General features: G+C 38.7%; 1 protein-coding gene across 1 annotated transcript in view; it reads right to left on the minus strand.

Annotated features, from left to right (window-relative positions):
- Positions 1 to 511: 511 nt before the first annotated feature.
- LRP2 (LDL receptor related protein 2) overlaps positions 512 to 16,587 on the minus strand; it is a 132,620-nt gene continuing 116,544 nt past the window's right edge. The window contains exons 68-79 of the mRNA XM_075710087.1: positions 14,999 to 15,127; positions 14,012 to 14,232; positions 13,393 to 13,572; positions 12,540 to 12,659; positions 8,878 to 8,968; positions 8,244 to 8,311; positions 7,969 to 8,089; positions 5,700 to 5,829; positions 3,324 to 3,443; positions 3,121 to 3,228; positions 1,779 to 1,850; positions 512 to 673 (exon numbers count right to left, since the gene is read on the minus strand). Of these exons, the coding sequence (XP_075566202.1) occupies positions 512 to 673; positions 1,779 to 1,850; positions 3,121 to 3,228; positions 3,324 to 3,443; positions 5,700 to 5,829; positions 7,969 to 8,089; positions 8,244 to 8,311; positions 8,878 to 8,968; positions 12,540 to 12,659; positions 13,393 to 13,572; positions 14,012 to 14,232; positions 14,999 to 15,127 (1,522 nt within the window). The remainder of the gene's footprint in view (positions 674 to 1,778; positions 1,851 to 3,120; positions 3,229 to 3,323; positions 3,444 to 5,699; positions 5,830 to 7,968; positions 8,090 to 8,243; positions 8,312 to 8,877; positions 8,969 to 12,539; positions 12,660 to 13,392; positions 13,573 to 14,011; positions 14,233 to 14,998; positions 15,128 to 16,587) is intronic.

Genomic DNA, 16,587 nt, shown 5'->3' on the forward strand with positions numbered 1-16,587 from the left:
TTTACATACAGTAATATAAAAAAAATAGGTGGTAAAGATGCCCAGAGCACCAGTAGAACTTTTAAAAGGTGCTGTTATAAATATATACTCTAAAGATCCTGTAAATCAGTCATGTTCCTGTATTCGCCTTGTTTGGTTCTTTTTTAGTTTAAGCATTTATATAAAGAATTTTTTCCCTAAAGATATGACCAATTCCACACAGATTCCTACTAGCAACATCACCGAACAAGATAATCTTTCAAAAATTTACAAATGTACAATATATTTATAACATTACTTTCAGACAGCTTCAGTGCAAAGATATACATATAGTACATCACGATAATTGTTCATAAAAATAGAAATTGGCATTTGTCAAAAAACAAGGCATAGTTTCAACATACATCTCCAGCCACTGGCTAAGAGATGTATATATTTTCATAAAGCATTTGAATGTGAACCTTACTTTTCTGTTTATAGAAAATATATGTGCAAATGGATGAGTCTAATTTTCCCTAAATCAGTTACCTAGTTATACCACAGAGTCCTCTTTGACAAGATTGGCGGTGTCTTTAAATGTATCCTCTGTTGCTGTATAAGCTAATGGTTGGTCTCTCTTCAGAGTAATCTTGGGAGGCAGCGAAGGAGAAGGAGTAGGGACATTTTCTGCGTCCTGTTGTGGTTCCTTTTCCATCTGAAACAATAATCATAAAATCCAAGTGTACGTTCTAATGTACAAAACATCCAACTTTAACTTTCAAAAATGTTAAATAAATATCCAATTATTTTGCTAAAGTCAAATGTCATGGTAAAACTTTTATCTGCAAATCACCACCCGCAACAAAATTGAATGTTAATTTTACCTCAGATGGTACAGCTGATCAAATACACTACTACAAACTTACTCCACACACTTGGACTTCTATTTTAATGCTTACTGTCAGGGGTAGCTTGATATGTCTATAGGCACATACATGAATGTAGATAACATTGGCACTACTACTGTTTCAAAATAGTTACATTCATTTAGCATTGGGGAAATGAATCCCTGGCTTCCTGAACACTCTCTCTCACCTTCTTCAAGCATTAGAAACCTAAGTCCTTCACAAAAGGCAGCTAGTTTTAGTTACATGCCTGGGACTGAGGTTCTTAAGTCACTTAGGCCATCTGGAAATTTTAAACTGTAAGATAAAAGGGGCTGGAATTACTGGCTCAAGTCAGTAGAACTCCAAACCTTCATACCCAAGCCAGGGGAGAATTCCTCCAGCACACATACCACCCACTGGCACACCATCTTAAAAGAACTGTCTCATCCAGCTGTATGGATGAAAAACACTAGGGCTGGTGTAGAAACAGTGCTGCAGTATACAGAGCTATTCAATTTCTGTGCAGTGCTGAAGCCAGGACTGAAAGGGCAGAAATAGACACTTCTCTCCTAGTGCAGTACAATAGCCTCCCACTTGTGCTGGGTCCCTGAGCTGTACTGGAATGCACCAGCAAGCTGAAACCAGCACCTGAGATCCTGGAGCAGGAGCAGGCCGCAGTGCTTGGGTTGGGAAAATAGAGATGTGTGCAGTGCAGCTGTGCTGCCTGAGCTGGATGCCTGCTGAACACCTCATTCTGCATGAGACTGTATAACTTTTCTTGAACCACTTCAGTCCTACCTTGACCTGGGCTGGAATTTCTGTGCTGCTTCACTTAGCAGCAGAATCTACCCACAATCTTTATCCTATGAAAGCAAGAACAAAGTCCAGCAGTACATTAGCTGAAAAATAGAATTATACAATATTAAGCAATACCTCCGCATATATCGGGTTTTCAAAATTAGTGTTTTGTTTCATTTTTCTCTTGAAGAAGCTCCACTTTGATTCCTGAAACATAAAAACCATTAGAACTTTACACTTTTTTCTCACAACTTCTCTGGAAACTGACATCACTGTTGTTGGATTTCACTTGCACTTACTGCTAACTCAGTGGTTTCAGCTGGATGTTCTTACATTACCATGTTGTAATTCTAAGCATGGGACCCAGCTTCCTTTTCTGCTAGATAACCAGTTATAGTTATTTTACCTAAAGCGGTATTCACAAGGCTAGGCCAGAAGGCAATAAAAGTGACTAAATAAATTCATGGAAGCCTATCATTCCAGAGAAATAGGTCAAAGAGGGGAAAAAATGGTCTTGAAAACAGCACAGGAGAAATTACTGAGGGACATGAAACTACAACAGGTTGACAGACCTGTCATTTCAAAGCTCAGAGGTGCTTTTTAGTGCACAATGTGTGAAAATAGTCCTATAAACAAGCCACCATCAGCTCATTCAGATGGATTTTAAGAAATAAAAATGTATCTTCCATGAATCATGACTAATCTGGATGAGACGACACTTGATCTTGATTGTTAAAATGTCCTGCAAGAACACACAGAACAAGTCTCTTAAATGTCCTTGCTAGCACTTTTAAATATGGATAAAATTAAAAATAAATGTGAAAAAAATTATGACAGTACACTGACTAAATGTCTTATTTCAATTTTCTGTACCAAAAAACCCTGGGTTTTCACTGTTTTAAACCAAAATGTAATTTTTCTTGGGTTTTCTTTTCATATTTTATAGGAGAAAAAAAAAAAAAAGATAAACCCCCCATACTCTGCTGCTTCTGTCAAGGTATAATTCATTAGGGGTTTACAAATAATTGTTAAAAGTCCAAAGTAAAGCCTTAGTTATAATAATTTCTGCTGGGAAGCAATGACGATTTACAGCAGTTACATTACAATTTTTGGACTAGTATCTGCCCTCAAAATGAAGAACAACGAACAGTGAAAGGAAACTCTGTTTCAATCTGTTCTTCTCAAAATAACTCTGTGGGCCAGGAAGAAGAGAGTGTTTAATCCAAACAGATCCTAACTGTGTGCCCTGGGCAATTCCGTGCTTGTGCTGCTTTTCTTTTATCAAACTGTTCCTGACCAGCTCTTGGAAATCTTGGAAATATGGTCCAGTTAGTTGGACTTGATGCAGATTATGTGCAAACTCCATGGCATTATTCAAAGAGAACTGAAACTATATTGCAGCTTCCCTAACAATTCAATTTTCCCGATTTGGAGCACAAAACAAACAAGGCAGCCTTAGAGCATTTCTGTGTCCTACCTGAGGTGCATCTGTACTCTGAGAGGGTTCCTTTGGATTAGCAGATATCACAGAGGCATACACAGGATTTTCAAAATTTTCCTTTTCCTCACTACCAGCTGCTGCTAACTGTAGGAGAAGGAAGAAAATCAACATTCTTCAAAGAAGAAAAGAAGGTCATAAAGGAAAATGAAAGATGAAAGTCAGGTCTAAGTTTCTCTTACATGTGTTGGCCGAACAACTGTAACTGCACTGGCTGTGCTGGCTCCACCATCTCTGGTTGCATACATTGGATTTTCAAATGTGATCGGCTGTTTCCCTGACTCCACTGCAAAATTTTCATTCTATGAAGGAAAAAAAAGCCAAAACAACTGCAGTGCAACAAACACATCCCTATTCCTAGGAATTAATTTATAGTCCAATTCTTTGTCTCAGGGGACTATGCATATTTACTTTCACTTACACAAAATCTAGCATCTGTTAATATCATAACATTAATTTACCATCCATTATTTTACTCCCTGATTTAGCAGCCTGGACCATTGCTTGTTCCAATATTATCCCATTTCCTAGCTGTACAAAAAACCCCCCACATTTCAATAACTGACTCAAAGTATTTTATGATGAGGAAAAAATGACTCACAAATCACACCTCCAACAGGGAAGAGGTATCAAAGGAAGCATAATCCCAAAATAAATATTTAATTTTAGATACTTCAAAATTACATACAAACTAATAAGCACTATCTGAAACATAAAAGAATGGTATTCATTAATTTTGTCCTAGCAGGGAGATTGCTATATTTTTTGAGACAAAGCAGTAAGTGCATCCCCTTAGTTATAACATGTAAGTTATGTCAGAAATAAAATGTTTTACAGTTTTTAGCACATCTCTTACTATAAACCAATAATTTGCCAATGCATGAAGACCACTGTGTGGATAGCAGCTACTTCACACATACTGTGCCAAATCTTGAGCTGCAGCAACAGTGCTTGCAGCAGGTGGGCAAAGGTGGTGAGTTAGGTATTTCTTAAGACAATATTTAGTGTTGCATAAGGCTAGCCACCCAGGGCTAGCCAGCTCAACATGAACAGGTAGAAGGGTAATGAAAGCAAAACCCCACCCAGACTCACTTTTCCTGCTCCTTGTCACAGCCCCATCACAGGAATAGTGAGGAATAATATGGGAATAGTGCATCAGCTAGTTCTTTAAACCTGCCTCATTTCTATAAACCACTGCTTCATGCCGTAAGGATTCATGCTTTGTGCTATCAGAGTATAGCAGTTTACTACACAGTGAACTCTTGTCAGCTCCCTCAAATTAGCCTAGGTTGGCTAAGAACAGCCACACTGAAAAACATTCCCCAAAGATCCACTCATGCATATGTGATGTTAAAATTTTAGGAGGTACATCTCACAGTTCTTCACTGCCACAAATCAAAACCCTTTGAATTCTTTCCCAGTGAACTATACAATTTTTTTGTTTATACTCTGAATACACAGGGAGAATTAACGCCAACGAAGTAGAAATAGCCTGTATCTAAACTTGTTATTAGCAATGTAAAAACTGCATCAGTTGGACTTCAATATGTCAATATTAGGCCAGAAAATGGAAAGTACTGTAAAGTTTTTCATGCATGGAAAAGATTTAGGGTAATATTCAAGCCTAAAGCTATTTTCCCAGTATTTAGTGAAACGTTCATATGGTTGTTTCAGTACACAAGCTGCCTAGTTTTAGCAAAGAGTGTGTTTCTTCATCTAGAAAAGGGTCATATACATATCTTATGAGCTTGTCTTCACTAGCTGTTTCATTTCATATTAATTTACTGTCAGTTAAGTCTGTAATTGATCTTTAACTTTAAAAGTTTAGGGAGTTTCCAGCGTAGACTTTGCAGCAAGTGCTTATTATTCAAACATACCTGTGATCTGTTTTTTATAAGTAAAAATCTTTTGTACATTGTACTTCTTGTGGTAAACAGGGGAATATTTTTTCCACGGGAAAACTATACAGTATAGGAAACACAAGGATGTGCTATTTCTCAGACGTGCATAACAAAACATGGATGAAGTAGAGTTACACTTTATGATGTCCCCGAAACTATTAAACATGATTTGTTTTAACTTGCAAAAATAAGAAACTGTCCAATCTATAATCTGTTGTGCAAAGTAGTGTATCCTGTGGTTAGGCCTGAGTTTTACCTCTGAAGTTTCTAACATCCAGTCTAGATTTGAAAACCATACATTTTAACCTGTTCTATGGAACACAAAGGCCCTCAAAAAGTTCCTTGTTACAATGTTTTCATTTGCCTATTCATTCCCCATATATTCCATGAATATGCTGAAATAGGAAAGGGGGTAATCGACTTATATGGTGGAAATTAAATCTTGAGAAAAGTCACATTATTTTGAAGAACAGCCTGCATTTGTCCTTGCCTTCAATTTACAAAAATATATTTCAGGAAATTATCAATGTGCACTTCTTTTTCTAGAACACATTTATCATCTCACTATCTTTTTTACATAAAAGACTTCCCTCTATCAGCTAAAAATTACATTAAAAGAACACAATTTTAAAAAATTATTTCAGAACTAAACCTTACCATTTGCATTGCTCTGTCTATAGCAGAGTCTCCTCCAAAGCCAGAGACTCCTATGTCCATACTCACATCTGCTCCAGATCGGAAAGTTACCCCATTGCCATTTTCAGTAGATTTTACAAGACTGCTTAAACTACCAAAAAAAAAAAAAAAAAACCAAACCACACACATAGATGATACAGAAAGAGGGTTTATAAAACAGATTCTTCTAGTTGTTCTTCTAAGCATAATTATCACTTGGAATTTTTGCTGGCTATAAGCAAGCTAGTGAGGGCACCAGAAGTAGTATGCCTTCAACAGGGTTTTTTTAACCTAAGTTAGCCCATTCAGAATGATCTCGACTATCTTTATGTGTACTCATGCAGACATCAGATGAACTCAATGAATTACAATTCCCCCAAATTTACCTACATTTTGACTACTCTTACTTCAGTGTTGATTTACAGACAAATGCATGAATCCATTCAGTTATTCAAATTCATTGAAACTGATTTGAAAAAAATGCAGCTCAAATGGCACACAGATTTGTGGATATAATTCCAACAACACCTATACTGGAGATGTTTATGCATGCAAACATGAAGGTTTGCAACAGGATACTGTTTTCATACAAGCAAATGTTCAATCTGCATACAGATTTAAGGTAACCACAAGTGCACATTAGACTGCATGAGAAATATTGGAAACGGGCTGAAAGAACGGGCTGAAAGTCAGGCTCCAAATAATAGGTGCAGTGAAAGATAGTAGTGAGTAGTCAAATACAGGACCTTCCGCACAGAACTCTGTGCATGCAACTCCACAAAAACATGCAACTACAATCCACTGCATAATTAACCTTTGAGTTAATTTTGTAAAATTTGCCTAACTTCAAGGAGGACAGAAGCATTGAAATAATCTTCCCATTTGTATGTCCTCATTGGAGCTGGCTTGTGTTAAAGCTCGAGCCTACAGCGGTGCACTGTGTACACAATTTACCAGTGGGCCCCGTAGGCATCAGCTGATTCAATTTACAAAAAGCTTAAATCCTAGCTATAATTCCTGTACATGGACAAGTCCCATGTTAAAGGTAACAGCTAAGCTATAGCTTGAGTTAACTCTGCAGTAAAGGTATGAGTTAACAGTTTAAAGAGGGATTGAGCAATGGCAGCACTAAGGCATATTCATGGCAGAAATAAAAACTATGAATCAAGCCTCACAGGCAAAAAATGGGTATCTCCATTTCACATGGCCTCATAACATATATGAGATGTATTGCTGAACCATAAAGTTCAAGTCAGTGCATTAAAATTTCTACTTGTTCACTATCTGACAATGCAGAAAATTTCCATTCAAGAAAGCAAGAAACAGGGAATTTCAGTGAGCAGCTTGGAGATCTCTTACAAACTCTTTGTCCTGCAGGATTGATCTGCACAAAAATTTTGCCCCAATTTAACTATGTCAAGTCATAAATAAATTTAATTAGTTCAGTGTAATCCTCCAGTGAGTAAGCAGTTATAGCTACATCCACATTACTGATTACAATGATTTAATTACACTGATTTAAGAGCTACTACTGTGAAATTGGTGCAGACTATGAAGAAGAAGCTTTATGCCTTTAAAAACACATAATTTGCTTAAAGCTAAACAAATTTTGAAGCATCATATTCTGACATCTTTTTTTAAAAAATTAATTTAAAATCATTACAAATATTTTTTCTTCTTCATCTTTTAATTTAAAACATCAAATGTTTTTTAATTATATTTCACAAAGCTGGTTTTCACTGGACAGTATGACTGTCAGGAGAGCAGGAACCTATAAAAAGCCCAGATTTCTCAGGCACTGGAAACAGATACAAGTTCACTACACATGCCCCATGTTATTTTTAAACACATGAATGCAGTGTTGCAGATGAGCTCAGTCTTTCAATGTTAAAAAGATCTCTTTGCCAGAATCATCTTCTGACAAAGTTTTATAAAAAATCAAAACATACGTAACTAGGGTCTTGTATCTTTTTGAGCTGAATATACAGTTCCAGATCTGGTAAACAGTCTTCTATATTCCTCATTATTTAGAATGTAGAAGAGTTTTACAGTAGTCCTTTGTTACAAAATAATGATCAGCTATGATATTGCTTGGAATCAAAAATCCACTGGAATTGCTGCAACACTGCACTTCCCGTATTCCCACGGAATGGGCACACAGCAAACAAACTGGATTTTTCAGAAATATTTAGGAACAAACATACATTTTCCATGCACAGACATTCCAGCTATAAAAGCCTTCAAAACATACCTTGGTAGTTTGGGAAGCGCTGGTAAAAGGGAGCCGGTTCGTCTGTAGTTAAAAAAGCCTCCAACCGCTAACACTCCAATTATTATGATTAGTATGACTGTCAGCAACACTGCTACTGCTGCTATCGAAGACAGAAGAACAAGCAAACATTCAAGCAAACATAGTTCAGTGTAAAAAAGAGCCCATAGAATTATAAGCTTGACCCTCAACAGGTATCTCAGTCTTATATGTTCTTTAGCTCAAAGTATCAAGTGTAATATATACTCGAAGCTTACTTGTTCCAGGAGGCACGCCTTTTGACAATCCTATTTCACAATAATTCCCAGTGTAGCCATAAGAACACCTGTAAATTTAAGAAGGACAGCTGACTGAATGACTAGGATCTCAGCTTTATTATTATATTCTGTAATATTTATCTACATGCTATAAATTTTAACTCCATGCTCAGTAATTATATATTTCACTGACTGTAAATATAGTATGTCTTCTATCTTCATAGAATTAAAAGTGGAAATAAAAAGTGCTGAGTCAGAAAACTAGTCACTGAAGTCAAAAGATTTGGTTTCAGCAGAGCATTGGTGGCACCTACTGGCTGTTCCAAGCTACATTTACTGAGCATTACTTCACTGTTACAATTTTTTGGTATAGCTTTTTACTAGAATTTTCAGAGAGTTGCCTTTCCATTTTTTGGTGGTGTTTCTCTCCCCCCCACAACCTGATGCATTTACATTGCATATTTGCTGATACTTTTATGCATATGTGCATTTTTCCATCATTGTTACAAACATGCTACTGCAGCCGTATGATGTCTTCTGAAGCATTTCCAACACATTTCAAAGAGTTAATTGTTTTGTGAGACTAAATCAGCACAATCTGACCCAGGACTACCCTAACAACATACTGACTTACTTGCATTTTGGAAGACCACTTTCATCTATATAGCACGTTCCTCCATACATGCACCTGCATGCTGGTGGCATTGTGGGAGGGGATTCAATAGCTGCAAAATTCAAAAGCCACATATGTGTTACCAAGACATCTTCAACAGAAGAAATAGTACCATAGAGTATTTTATTTATCTACAGATAAATACAGAACTTGTGTATGCAAACTCACAGGCTACTTTTCAGAAGCTTTGCTTTTAATAGCACAGGCATTTGTTGTTGTTATATTTATTTTTATGCTAAATTAGCTTATTTTATTTGAAGTAAAACCTGTTCTTGGAAAATAATGACTTATTCAGTAAAAGTAGGCACAGACAACTCAAAAGCTGTAGGCCCCATCACTTTCTTTTGCTTGTGCAATACAGCCCACCACCACCCTTCATAGAATCATAGAATCGTTTAGGTTGGAAAAGACCTTTAAGATCATCCAGTCCAACCATTAACTTAACATTACCAAGTCCACACTAAACCAATTAAAGGTAGACTAAACCATGTCCCAAAGTGCCACATCTACAAGTTTTTTGAACGCTTCCAGGGATGGTGACTCCATCACCTCTCTGGGCAGCCTGTTCCAATGCTTGACTACCCTTTCCGTGAAGAAATTTTTCCTAATATCCAATCTAATCCTCCCCTGGCGCAGCTTGAGCCCATTTCCTCTCGTCCTATTGCTAACTACATGGGAGAAGAGACCAACACCCACCTCACTACAACCTCCTTTCAGGTAGTTGTAGAGAGCGATAAGGTCTCCCCTCAGCCTCCTCTTCTCCAGGCTAAACAACCCCAGTTCCCTCAGCCGCTCCTCATAAGGCCTGTGCTCCAGACCCTTCACCAGCCTTGTTGCCCTTCTCTGAACACGCTCCAGCACCTCAATGTCTTTCTTGTAGTGAGGGGCCCAAAACTGGACACAGTATTCCAGATGCGGCCTCACCAGCGCCGAGTCCAGGGGAACAATCACCTCCCTGCTCCTGCTGGCCACACTATTCCTGATACAAGCCAGGATGCTGTTGGCCTTCTTGGCCACCTGGGCACACTGCTGGCTTTTGTTCAGCCAGCTGTCAACCAGCACCCCCAGGTCCTTTTCGGCCAGGCAGCTTTCCAGCCACTCTTCCCCAAGCCTGTAGTGTTGCATGGGGTTGTTGTGATCAAAGTGCAGGACCCGGCACTTGGCCTTGTTAAACCTCATACAGCTGGCCTCGGCCCATCGATCCAGCCTGTCCAGGTCCCTCTGCAGGGCCATCCTACCCTCCAGCAGATCGACACTCCCACCCAACTTGGCGTCATCTGCAAACTTGCTGAGGGCACACTCAATCCCCTCATCCAGATCATTGATAAAGATATTAAGCAAGACTGGCCCCAAAACAGAGCCCTGGGGAACACTGCTCGTGACCGGCCACCAACTGGACTTAACTCCATTCACCACTACTCTCTGGGCTCGGCCACCCAACCCGTTTTTTACCCAGTGAAGAGTACGCCCATCCAAGCCATGAGCTGCCATCTTCCCAAGGAGAATGCTATGGGAGACTGTGTCAAAGGCTTTGCTAAAGTCCAGGTAGATGACGTCCACAGCCTTTCCTTCATCCACCAGGCAGGTCACCAGGTCATAAAAGAAGATCAGGTTGGTCAAGCAGGACCTGCCTTTCATGAACCCTTCAAAGCTCTCCATTCAGAAAGCAGCAATACTTTATCTCCTTTGCCCAGACTCTTCCATCCAACCAGCTTGAAGTTGCACAGAGAGGGTCAAACTGACACATTTACTTATGAAGAAAAGCAGTGGATGGAAATGCACATATAGGAGGGCCCTCTAAACTCTCATACATCCTGACAGCGAGAACGAGAGAGAAACCCAAAGTTCTCAGTTTTCTGTCAGTACAGAGCACAGGCTGACAGCTTGGCACCAGGTAGCACAAAAGCCTGTTCATCATGCCAGTGTCTCAGCCACACTCCAAGAGCCCTGAGGTGCCCAGGTGGCAGTGCTGCCTGAGCTGGCCCAAACGCAGAGCTGCAAAGGTTCTGATGTTATCCTAATGCTGAGTCAAGTGGAAAAAAAAAAAAATGAAATTTCTTGAAGTTGTACTAGCCTTCAAGTAAGAGCTCAGGATATGCTGTCAGAAAAGTATAGTTCACAGAGGAAAAGCTCTGGATCTTAGACATCATTACAGGCTATAAATTAAGGATGGACTTTGACTGTCTTACACTGATACGTTAGATCATAACGCTTTTATCATAAAATTTTTATCAGCCAGAGGTAGAGGAAGTCTGTTGCTACAATGTTCCTTACAGGTAAAACTCCCTTCAAGTAGGGATACAAAAGGGGGAAAATGCAGAGGTCTTGCAGACTGTGTTTCTCAGTAGCTGCAGTATGCGGCAAGGACCAAATAAACCAACTGTATATACAAAAGCTATGTTTGGTCAGTACGTCAATTATGGCAGTCACAGTTCACTGGCTAAAAAATTTGCTTCAATTCAAGATAAATACTGAAGTTCAAAAATGGAGACAGTACTGTATATCCTATTTGCTGTCTCCTCCTTTTCCTCAAAATAAGGTCAAGCAGTTTTCTTAATTCCTGGACATTTTATGTAAATCAGTTTCAGTAAAGAGTAACAAATGCAGTGTCCTCAGAGCAATAAACAGCAAATAGCAAATGCAATCAACAGGTTATTGATCCCTAATTTAACCATGTATTGCACAGTTCCACTCACTATTACATCATATTACTAGCTCTTCTTTCTGCAGCTCACACCATGTAGCAATAGGAAAGAGCATTAGCAATTATTAAGAAAATGTAATTTAGAGGTAAGGTAGTGTAAAAAATTATGGCATTTTCTCTTTTAATGCAAAAAAAGAGTATTCAGAGAAGATTAACCATAGAAACGATGCCAGGCATAATGTTATAAACCGTAATTTATTAGAGATATGTTGCAAGGACAAGTACAAGGACCATCTGGCTACTATCCACATCACTGTACGCTAAGAATGCAGACTGTCAGCTAGAGAAATAGAAATCCTGCAGTGGTATGCTCTCTCTTCTTAGAAAAGGCTGAGCAATTCTATTTTATTGGTGCTCCTGGAAGCACTGTGGGGACTGTGCTACAATGCAACAGCCAAGCACTAAATTCTAGTGCTTAAAAGGCTTTCCAGTGTACAATAATTATCTAGAAGTTATCTCTGTTCACACTGTGAGTTCTGTAAGCTTTTTTTCAAGTTTCTATTGTATTCTATTATACTGATCAAACAATACCTTGTACAGAATTGTAAACATAATTGTAAACCATGATTTGCCAGAAATTCTCTAGTTCTGAAATCAATGCATTTAAAAAAATGAAAATAAAATATTTTGGAATTTCAAAACAAAAATCAGAAACTGTGACCAATTTTGCAGCTGGGTTTGGACTGGTTGGAGTGAAATATCTATATCCATTTTACAAGTGACATGCAAAGAGATTAAATGAAATGCACAACGTGACAACAAATCAGCGATGTCTGAGAATAAAAGCCAGATGTCCTGACTTACCAACATCTATTATATCAGCTAGCTCACCCCTCCACATTTCTAATTCAGTAATGTATTTGCATTCCTAAAGAAAAGCTTCCTTTGTTTTCATTTCCAGTTTGACAAATTATTCTACCTGCATCACACTCTGTGCTGCTGCCTTCTATGAATCGAGTCCCTTGAGGACAAGTGCAGGTGTACCCGCCAGGTCTCAGCAAGCAGAGGTGGCTGCAGACATCTTTACAAGGATTAGGCACTGAAAAAAAAGCGATAAAGGCAGGTGAAGCAGCAATGCAGTATATTCCTGAGGTAAGGCAGGGCAATTCCATAGTCAGTAGTGTATCTCATCAATACCACACATGAAAAATCTAAACAGGACTGGATCCATTTTTTAAAACAACTGATGCCCAAATACCACATTTATATTAAAACCTCCTCTCTGCCCTTTCTTACATTCTTAAGGGAGAGACCATGGCTGTTGGGAGCCAGCGTAGCACCAAGAAAAAACTGAACAACTCTAAGAAACACAGAGCTTTCTGATTCTGAAAGCTAAAACACCTTTAAAGAGGGGTGTGCTGGATGTTCCTCTGGACATCCTCCCCTGTGATTACTATGGACATGTCATAGCTGAAATATCACCCTTGGAGGCAGTATTAAGTGGCCAACACTTTGTACGTTACCAGGATAAATTCATATTGTGACTGACACCTCTGTGACAACTCTGTGATGGAGGGGAAGGAGAGAAAGGACAGGGTCGTATATTAGAACTAAGAGACTCTAAAGAGCAGTGTGCGGTAGTCCACTGTTGATTTCAATTTGGGTATGCAGAAAATACTTGCCAGCCTCTATTCCATTTTTAGGTTTTCAGAAATGAATATTATCACATACCGATAGATGCATTATCAGAAGATTACTAAGCTCTTTGAAGACATCAATACCAACTTCGGTCTCATAGCAAGGAATGGCTCACCAGCGTGCTGATTACCTACCTGACTGATTGTATCTGTGCTGGTGATAGATGCGCACTTGAGTAAGCCACGGATTTACGGTCAGCACTTTCACTTTTTCTCCACTTCCAAATTTGTCTTTCTTCCAGACTTCTCCTCGTTCTTTAGCTATCCAATATAAATGGCCTTCAAAGACATCAAGGCTGTATGGACTGCCTGCTTCTCAAAGGAACCAAACAATAGACTGTCAGCAAGCAAATCTCCAGCAGGAGTGATAAAACTGCTGCTCTTCTTCAGCTTAACTATATAATATAATCCTTTCATTTTAAGACATTTGCAGCTGTATATATACATCCTCATGTGCCTAACCACTTCATGATACTGTACCTGCACACTGCTTAATAATATACATAAAAAAGCAAGAATCCAATTTTCCACATTGTCCCTTATTTGGGTCATGTAAATTACCCTCAGGGAATCTAGTTACCAGGCATCATGAGCTCTGAACCTGGTGTGCCATTTATCCCTGTATAAAGGAGGAGAAAACACTACACAGACTTACTCTTTGAAAGCTCACGAATCTAGCCCCACTTGTGAAGCCCAAGTGCTTGTTAGCATATATCTTGGTTACTATTATATTAATTGCATAGTAAGTTCTTACCTCCATGTAATACTACAGTTCTGTCTGTCCCATCAGGTCTCATGGATTCAATAATATTTTCTTTAGAATCACTCCAATAGATCCTATCATTGTTCAAATAATCAATAGAAAGACCTGTTGGCCAGCCAAGGTCTTCAGAGACCAGAGTTTTTCTTTGTTGTCCATCCATCCAGGCACATTCAATCTTTGGCTGCCTTCCCCAGTCAGTCCAATACATGAGCCTGAAAGGACAGAACCAGAATTTAATATGGTTCAGAATTTGGTCACCATGACTTGGAGTTCATGGAACAGGTCAGTTGTGGAACATAAAGCTGTTCAGCAACATGTTTTGCAGATGTGGTCAGGAAAGTCACAGAGTTCACTGAACAAGCTTGTTTCAAGTACAGAAGATAAATACCAAAAGAAGAACATTTGCATCTTGTGTCCTGATTTGGAGAAAGAGTGGTTTTAATGACAGTTTCTCATTCTCAGTGGAAGAAAAATGACTGTGAACACTGAACATCCATCAGTCATGATAAAGCTGCAGAGCCCAGGTGACTTCAGAGAGCTGTGCTGCTTTACTCGAGCTGAGAGAAGTACATACTGCGATATCTGGTGATCCATCATATAATACAAGATGTAGCAAGCACGGCTGCTGAATGTACCAGTGCATTTACATTGCTTTCCACTGTGAAGGAGGCTATGTCTGTATTGCTTGGAGCTGGTAAAGAGACATTCCCATCAATTTCCCTATTTCAGTAGTAACAGGGAAATTCAATGGGCACACAATACTGTAGAAAGGAGACTTTTATTTGACCCACCTTGTGTTGTCACCAACACAAGCACCCATATAAAATCTAATCCTAAAATACTTTCCCATGTACACAAATTTCCTAACATTAGTAAAGGGAAACTCCAGAAAGCATTCCCTTAGTCTTTCCTGTAAAGTTTACCATTGTGGGGTTTTTTGGTATTGAAAATAATTCTGGGAAGTCCTGTAGTACTTACCCACGTTTTGGATTGACAGCAATAGCTGCTGGTTGATCCAGCAGAGAAAAGATAAGCCATTTTCTGTACCGTCCATCTAATTTTGCCACCTCTATGCGATTAGTCCCTGCATCAGTCCAGTAAAGGTGTCTGAATTACATAAAACACAAACATTCCAAAAGTAAATAGTTCATACTTGGGAGGAATTAAAAAAAAAATTTTTTTTAAGAAGAAAAGCTGTATCAAACCCGAACAAAATTAATATAATGAAGCTGCATTGATTACATCTGAACTTTTTCAGTCTGGAACATAACAGACCCTAAATCCAGGTGAGTTTAGCAAACGGGATCTATCGGCTCACTAGTTTTCTCATCTGACAAAGTTTCCACAGCTGCCTCTGTTCCCTGTAAAATAATCTCCATTAAAGGGCTACTGAGAACTTTCATTGTTACTTTTAAGCACCAGAAGTGGCTAATAAGCATCTTTAAAGATTCAGTTTTCCAGGAGACAATGAGGTTCATTACAATCAAAAATTTATTTACCATGTAATTTATACGGCAACTCTGAAGGTATCCAGCTTATTAGTCCACAGCTCCTCTCTAGACTTTTGTCTTCTGACAGACATGTTAATGAATAAATTGTTACCACATGAGATGCAAATGCTTTAAGTCCTTACAAACAGGGCACTCAGTCTATTCTTCCTTGAACTTTGCTTACCTTTATCATCATAGCTTTATTATTTTTTTCACCTTACATAATAATCATCCTCATTATTATGCACTCACTAATCACACCGTGCCTTCTGATGAAACAAATTATCTCACAACTGGCTTGGGACAGACGTTTAAATATGGGTTTTTAAAATACGTTTCAACATTGTTCTGTGTAACACTATGTTTGAACTGCTGACACTATGTTTGAAGTGCTGAAGATGCTAGCCTCACCAGGATGCTGGTGATATATATCTTTTATCACTGCTCTCATGACCATATAGATTTGTGAATAGAAATTCAGACACTCTCTTCTGCCCTCAGAGACATTTGGTTTTCTGGGTGGCCTGCAGTTCACGAAGCAGACAGCAAAATAACCTGAAAGCTAGCCTAGACTTCAATATATCTGTCTCATATTTACAAACTGCTGAAGGAAAGATACAATTTTCCACTTCTTTTTTTCCATCATGGCACAATTTTTCAGGCTAGTGAATCACTTCAGCCAGCTAGACTGACTTTATCCTGCTCTAGAAATCAGGGTGACATACTGCATGAGCAACTCCATAACTATTTCATAGGACACAGCACATAACATAGCACACATCACCTAACACAAAGAGTCTAGATAATGAAAGCTACATATCAGGCCCCAAACTGGAATAAGTCTTTTCCCAATCTTTGCCTACTCATACAATAGCTTTTTGAATCATTAGGGGGGGAAAAAAAAAAAAAAATTCTGTTGCCACAAACACAATTCAGAGTTAAGTGCTACCTAGCTGCAGTTCAGATCTTAAGCACCTTCCAATCATATTTTGACTGAGGACACAAAAGGTAAAGTATTCATCCACTTAGTTCATAACCATGTAGCAGACAGAAAGCAGACAGCTAAGTTCCTTCTTT

This window comes from Pelecanus crispus, chromosome 5 (genome assembly GCF_030463565.1).
Source record: "Pelecanus crispus isolate bPelCri1 chromosome 5, bPelCri1.pri, whole genome shotgun sequence".
Taxonomy (NCBI): Eukaryota; Metazoa; Chordata; class Aves; order Pelecaniformes; family Pelecanidae; genus Pelecanus; species Pelecanus crispus.